This window comes from Limulus polyphemus, unplaced genomic scaffold (assembly GCF_000517525.1).
Source record: "Limulus polyphemus unplaced genomic scaffold, Limulus_polyphemus-2.1.2 Scaffold352, whole genome shotgun sequence".
NCBI lineage: Eukaryota > Metazoa > Arthropoda > Merostomata > Xiphosura > Limulidae > Limulus > Limulus polyphemus.
This window is the reverse complement of record NW_013665962.1, coordinates 518,789-526,858: the sequence shown is the minus strand read 5'-3', so window position 1 is coordinate 526,858 and position 8,070 is coordinate 518,789. Positions and strand designations below refer to the sequence as shown.

General features: G+C 29.3%; 1 protein-coding gene across 1 annotated transcript in view; it reads left to right on the top strand.

Moving 5' to 3' along the window:
• LOC106457621 (prolyl 3-hydroxylase 1-like) overlaps nucleotides 1–6,664 on the top strand; it is a 69,603-nt gene extending 62,939 nt beyond the window's left edge. The window contains exon 12 of the mRNA XM_013917057.2: nucleotides 1,769–6,664. Coding sequence (XP_013772511.1) covers nucleotides 1,769–2,149 — 381 coding nt within the window. The 3' untranslated portion in view covers nucleotides 2,150–6,664. The remainder of the gene's footprint in view (nucleotides 1–1,768) is intronic.
• The last annotated feature ends 1,406 nt before the right edge of the window (nucleotides 6,665–8,070 follow it).

Here is an 8,070-nt window from a genome sequence, read left to right as displayed (position 1 = left end):
ATATATCAGTGATCATAAGCAATTTTCACCAAGTTTTATATGATGTTATTAGAAATATAACAGGTAGAAAATTTAGTTTTATTGAAACAAAAATTATATTAAATTCCTGACCAAAGTTTTAAGCATAGTAAAAAAATTAAGCTAATATGACAATATTATTTATTAGAACCAGCATTTCACAACAAATTTCTGAAAGTTTTGAAGCAAAAATTAATCTAGTAACTGACATACACAGAAAATCTATCCATATGGACAAGTATGCCTCCACTTAAATAGTTTAATCCTTTTTCAGTATGGCTGGATGATACAAATGCTATCTGTTCATTACAAATGTGTTTTGGTTGTTACCATCAAATGAGATATGTTTGAATGTACTTATAAAAAATATGGATATCATCAGTGAGGGAAGGAAACCATATAATTCAAATCAATGTCACTTAGAGGAGCTAGAAGAGAAAAACAATGAGTGAGAAAGTAAGGAGGATTATGTAAAGGTTTGACTTCAAGGCAGCTTTTAAAATAAAGTGAACTTTGAGAAGAAACCATAATTAAATAGTGGTGCAAACAAGAATTCCAGAATGCAAAACATAGTCTACAATTTACCATGTGAATATGATAAACTCTGAGTAGGTGAAATGAAGCAACTTATAGAAGTATAAACCAAAGAACATCAAGGAGTATCAGACTAATTGCTTCAGAGAAGTCAGCTGTAGGAGATCCCATCTGGGAACATGATCATTATTTTGTATGAGGAAAGCTGCTTAGATAAAGAAAGTACACCTACTAATACCTAACAAAAAAAAATCAGAGGAACCAGTACAATTAAATCCAACAGAAGCAAACCATGTCAATATCTAATTCAAAATGGGGTCAAGCTTTAATAAATGTAGCATGAATTTTTTTTGGCTTAATTACATAAGTAAAAGTCAAAGCAGCTTATTGTCAGTTAATACATTGTATCATTTTATAATCTTTGGTTATATCTATAATATCTAATATAAATAAATGTACTGGATAAACACATATAATTGTGCAATTAGTTATATTAAATAAAAAGATAAATTACCTTCAAAATATAAGTGAATGTATAAAATATTGTTTGTATAAGTTATTTTTACAAGTTCTTGTATTTCTGTGCATTACATTAGACTTCACTATTATTCTTTCTGTAAATATGTTGTTCATGTGCTTTCACTACAGATTTCCTAAAGTTTTGTTCTTATCAGTTAGACTGAAGACAGCTGTAAAAAAGGAATTAAAAGCTTGCTAAATAACTATTGAATGTGGAAATGAAAATCCAGTTACATATATGTCCCATTATATATGAGGAAAAAGAAAAGAGAAATTATAATCTTCAAAATTATTCGGGGATTTTGAATGTTTCACTTTTATTTCAATGACAATTTCCAAAATTTAGTTGGTTTACTAACCTTAGTGTAATAAACATGCCAGTTTAACTGCTTTAAAGTATTGTATAGTTGATTTTATAACAATGATTTATTATTCTGCCAGTTTAACTGCTTTAAAGTATTGTATAGTTGATTTTATAACAATGATTTATTATTATGCCAGTTTAACTGCTTTAAAGTATTGTATAGTTGATTTTATAACAATGATTTATTACTATGCCAGTTTAACTGCTTTAAAGTATTGTATAGTTGATTTTATAACAATGATTTATTATTATGCCAGTTTAACTGCTTTAAAGTATTGTAAAAAAAGTTATTTATTTAAAGCTGCCAATGTTACTTACTATTGTGTTTTTTAGGCTAAAATTCAGCCCACATGTGGTCGAATGGTTGGATTTTCAGCTGGTGTGGAAAACTTGCATGGAGTTGAAGCTGTCACTAGGGGTCGTCGTTGTGCCCTAGGTATGTGGTACACCCTAGACTCCAAGCACAAAGAGGGAGACCGAGACTTTGCTGAGCAGGTCTTACACAAATTAGTGGTAAGAACTTCAGAAGAAGAAAATCAAGGTGAAAAAACAAAAATACATTTTGATGATGATAAAAAATCCCCAAAAAATCAACAAAATAATGAAAATGAAGATAATGTATTCACTTCCACAAATCATCTAAATCCTCCCCCTGTGACACAGGAAAGAAAACAAGATAAAAGAAGAGACCAACAAATTCATGAAGACCTATAATAGTTCTTCGAGGATATATTTACCTGGGAAAATCAAACTTGGAAGCCATTATTCCAAAAGAGTGAAGATATTATCAGCTATGTATTATTCTTCTAAACATTATGAACTATTACTCCAAAGATATTTTTTAAAGGTAAAAATTTTATTTTGTATTTAAGCTCACCAGATTTTATGAATATGTTTTAAAGTTGAAAAAATTTGTCTTACGCCATCTGCCAAGTGAACCAACACTAAATGAAGTACAAAGTCTCAGTTATACAGCCTCTGCAATGCCGTAACTTTGAAACTTTATTTTCACATATGAATATAAACTGTAATAGCAAATAAGTATATAAATGTAGAATATAAAAATACTATTCATGGAATGAAAATACAAATATGGGTACACAAAAATTTTATTGTAATAGTAATGTTTTGAGGATATTTTTTATTTTCTGTGTACTTACATTTTGAAATCAGTAATTGATTCAAAATTTATTCTAAATGCATTTAGCTATTCTTGACACATTTACTGAAAGGGAATACAGATTTTGCCTCATGCATGTAAAAGTTACATGAAAAGTAAAACTTTTTCAAAAGCTTACAAAAACGATACATTAGTCGGTTTTCAAACACTGTACATTGTCCAAGATCAGATTTTCACTGTATGTATACTCTTTCAAACTTTAAAGTTGTAGAATGAACTACTGACCTAAATAATGTATGAGATTTTGTACTAAGTTTATGTTATTGAAAGCATACATTCACGTTTACTTTATCCACTCTTTTTATGCCTGTGAAATAATTTTGTAAACATTTTATTAATATTTTGGTATGGATTTTAAATGTTTTGTTGACATTGAGTAGCCATGAAAATATATAAATTTTTTATATGATTACAATATACCCCTTCTTCTACCCCCAGTTGTTTTTTGTAGCATTTAATTTTGACTTGTGATTAAAATACAGCAATCTCTAAGACATTTTAATCTTGTCTCTTGATGGTATTGCCTTTAATTTTGTTTTATTTCTATATCGTAATGAATTATATTAAAAACTAAAATGGTGTTAAACGCAATACTTGTCTATAGAGTTAAATGTTACTTATTTCATGATAAACTCTGTGCTTACCTTAAAGGTGAGCAATCACTTCTGGTTTTCAGAAAATAAAAAAGTTATACGATTCTAACTTGTCAAATATTTATTAATCTTGAAGCATAACAAAAAAGTATACCATGAAATTCAAAATTGATTACAGTTTTGCAAACTTTAAAAATTTTAACTTTATAAAATGTATTGTTTATATAAATGTTGTTTATTAAAAAGCAATAATAGATCATAGAGCAACTCTAATCTATCTGCTTTTATATCTCTTCATTAAACACAGTTATTATTATTTTGTAGGTAAATCCAATAACTTTCTAAGTAATTCTTTAGGAAATTATTTTAGATTAAAAACAAAAATCAAATGTTTCATCCAACAGTATATTTGTGAATAATTATTCAATATTTTAATTTAGCTTGCATATAATATAGAAATTAAAGGTTTTTAAAAGATTTGAAGAAACACTTCTAGAGAAGGTTATTTCACTCTGGATAATGACTTGTTAGAAAGATTTTCTCAGGTTTTTGTTAACCAAAAATGTATAAAGAATATTTTTGTATTCTATTAATGAAAACAGATTTCTTCTTGAATGTGTTTTAATGCTACATATTTTATTACATTTAAGTAATTCAGCCTTTGATATTTTAAAAACTGTATTAGAATATTCAATGATAGTCTGGGTCACATACATTGCCTTGAACAGTCGGATGGGAATATTATATCAGAGTAAGTTATGAAAGTTAAGTTTGATTATTTGAAAAAGAAAAATTCATTAATACTGAAATTTTGATAATCTTTATATGACTTGTGATATAAAGAAATTGTATTTTTTATTTCTTCTGAAAAACGTTTTTGAGCTTTTCAAACATATTTCACTGGCATTTCAGTGTTTATTAAACACTGGTGATTTGTTTCAAAAACTTGAAATCACATGTTTTCTTTAATTATGATAATAGTTTATTAAAAAATGAAAATATTTATGTATTACTGTGACCTGAAATCATCTATAATCCATTAAAAAGCTAAGGTTAAGCATGTTGAATATGATCTAAGGAATATGGAACTCTTTAAATATTAAATCTCATCACCTCAGAGGTTTTAAGGGGTTATTTTAGGTGAGGAGAACTTGGATTATACAACATAAGTTATGTCACTATTTTACTATCCTTCTAGTTGCAAGTGCTAGAGTTTGAAATTTCCTCCCTTACTGTTAAACCTTAATTAATTTAAACTTTCAAGTTGGATATAGAAAACAAAGTGTAATTGAACTTTAGTATCAAAAGGTAGAGGTATTCTAACTGTATGTTTCTGTTTCTTCTTGGCACATTCTTAGTGTAGCATTTTATTTAGCTTTTTCAAGTTCATGGGTGCCCACAGAAACATTTTCAGGGGGATGGAAAACATGTATGTAGGGGATCAGCTTTTACGGTGTAGGTCAACTGGCTAAAAGAAATTTACAGGTTTAATAGAAATTGCTAAAATATTTAGTTTAACTGTGATGTTAAGTTTACATCAGATTACGTGCAATTTTTTTAAGAAATGTGAGAGGGGCAAATGCCCCCTCTTGCCCCTTCCTGAGGGCACCCATGTTCAAGTTTCAATTTTACTTATTGTGAAATAAGATGTTATGATAATTTGTTGCTAATAGAAAAATTAATGAAAGAGAATCAAAATTTGTCACTAAAAAAAAGAATGAGTTTCTTCAGATTAATTCCATCTTCCATGTGCAATAATAGTATGTTTTCTAGAATTTTTGATATTTGCCTATTGTTGAAATATGTTCTGTTTGTTAATGACTATGTATTTATGTATATTAAAATTGAAGTTCCCTAGATTCAAATGTTTATGTCAGAGTTGAAAATTTTCCCATTTAATATAATTGTTTTTTTTTCGGAGCATAGGTAGGCTAGCCCTGTGGTAGAGCTGTGAATTTCAGAGTTGTTGACTCTGGTTCATGTATATTAAAATTTAAGTTCTCTAGATTCAGATATTTATGTCAGAGTTAAAATTTTTTATCTAATATAATTGTTTCTTTTGTGGAGCATAGGTAGTTGGCCCTGTGGTAGAGCCGTGAATTTCAGAGCTGGTGACCCAGGTTCAAATCCGTGCAATACCACAAAGTATTCCATGCACTTTAAGGTTTGGGTGCATTATAAGTGTGACACTCAACCCCATAGCATGAATGATAGTTGATGGGTGCTGTTGGCTGGCTGTCTTTCCTCTGCTCAGTAGTTAAGAAGTAGAGATGGCAGCAAGTAGCCTTAATAGATTTGCCATAAATACAAAAAATACAGTTTCTCTTGCAACGAAGGAAATAGCTTTCATAGGCAAAATAAAAAGTATTTAGAATTCTTGCAATTTTCAGTTGTTAATTATAGAGAAAGTTGATAATTATTTCTGCCAATTCTGAAATGTGAATCACAAATGGAAGATTATTTTACTGCTTCTAAATTTTACGAGGACTACATTTACAGATATTGTAAAATTCAGTGAGAGATCATAGAGGAAGAAACTAGTTACAAATCTGAGCTCAATCTGACCTTGGAATTTAAGAATTTATTTTTACCTTTTTAAAACTGAAGTTTTTACAGTACGTGCTTACTTAAGATATATAGAACTTCTTAATGTTTCAGTTTTGAAGTCTTAATGCAGATAATGTAGGACAGACTTGAAATATTTACCAAGAAAGGCAATCCCCTCAAGTATATTTAACTTCTAATGGCAGCATTTGTTCTATGAAATACAATATATATATATCTATGAAACATGTTTTATCTTATCATTTTTAGTTTTACTTTCATTTATGAAATTTACAATTTGTATATGTTTTTTTTTACTAATATGTATTTCAATATTTTAGACATTTACATTTTAATCTGTGAAGAACATTGAAACTTTGAATATGTTCATGAGGGTTTGATATACAATCCTTTAACATACAAATTCAGTGTTAAGCTTGTTTTAGCAGGCCCTGTGTTTTGCAGTGGTAGAAATATTTTATTTAAGAATCACTCTCTGAAATTTAAAGCCATTTTACAAACAAAATCAGCTACTGAGTAATAAGTAAAATCTACCAAGGACCCTTCTAGTTAGGTTTTTACTAGTGACTCTTTCTCTGTATGGTAATCTTTGAGCTCTGTTGGTATTCTGTTCACAAGTCAGTAACTACTGATCATTACCATACAGAACATATTTATTACCTCATCATATATTGGAATTTTTATACCGAAAATATGTAATTAAATTTGTCAACTTTACAGTGAGTTTGTGAGATAAAAACGAAATATTAACATTACCATGATTTTTCTAATATTTGTGCTGTAGGTTGCCTTTTTCTATGAAAATGTGCATTTTTCTAATTGTTTTAATTATATAAACTTCTACTGTATTTCTATTGGATCTAATAAAGCCACATTTATCTCCTTTGGAAATGTGTTCTTTTGGTGATAAGATTTTAAGTAAAAACGTTTGACGTAGTAGTGAGTTATATATGGTACCATTTGGTTCTTCAAAGCCCTCCATACACAACCATTCACTCCCTTGATATAATCCTTCCATCTGCAAAACCATCCTGATATTTCTCCTCTAAACTATTTTCAATAAACATGTATCCTTTCTTAGATAAGGAAACCTAAATTATATACAACATTACAAGTGAGGCCTAACTAGTGACATATAGAGAGAGATAATGATCTAATTAGCTATTGCCCTTATTTCCCTCAGAGAAGCCTGTAGGTTCCATAAAATAAAAGGAGGAGAATTTGCCATATACTATTTCATGGAGCAGTGTTTATATTTACTCTACCTTTGACTGAGTCTTTACAAGAAAGAGACTGGATTAAAGGTTTATAAACAGTCAAGATTTGACACTTGAACAAGTGCTTGTATGTTTGACAAGAGAGAACTTTATTTGTGCTTTCTTGTCAGTATATGTTCAGCTCACAGATGCTGAAGGTGAATCAAGTTTAGCTAAAAGTTGTCTAATGATAGACCTGACTCAGAAACCTGTTACAAAACATTCTAATTCATTCTGGTAATCCTGTGGCTCAATGGTAAGCCATGTGGGGCAGAAAACAGATAACCCTTTATTGTAGCTTTGTGCTTAACAACATACAAACAAGTCATTTTGGTAACCACAAAGTTTATATGGAAATATCTGTGGTTGTATCAGATCTAGTAAATATAATAATAGTCCTTTCAAATAAACAAAACATTGAAATATATACAAGGCTTCCACTTTTTCTAGATGCATGTGCTATCTATGTGACTGAGGGACATTCTCATGTCAAAAAAGGGGAGTTACAACCTTAGACTATCACAAGGCTCGCCAGCAAAGCAAGTCAATTTCTGCCTATAGCATCTTTCATGCTACAATAATCATCACTAACAGATGACACATCCATGGTGACTCAGCTAGTGTTATGGTTAATTAAGAAGAGACAAACTTGGTACTCCACATGACTGACGTTCTATATTAAAAAACAAACAAACCTGAAATATACTGAGAATTTGAAAGATTTATCTTGTAATTAAGGGGTTATAAAACATATGATACACCCACAAATTACACTTTTCTTTCTTTGTAGGTGAACCTAGTTATTTCTAACTTTAAAAAACTCAAAAACAATGAAAATTTAACTTGCTCTCACCCCAGTAAAATTATTTTCTCTACAGCACATGCTAACCATATTAGTAAAACCATTCACAAAACTAATACAAAAAAAATAAACATAACACAATATACCTTTTAACAATGTGACATGCTTCAAAATGAACTCTTTAACACATATCACAAGGTGATAAAAAAGAAACCGTTTAAGGAAGTAATACATGGTTT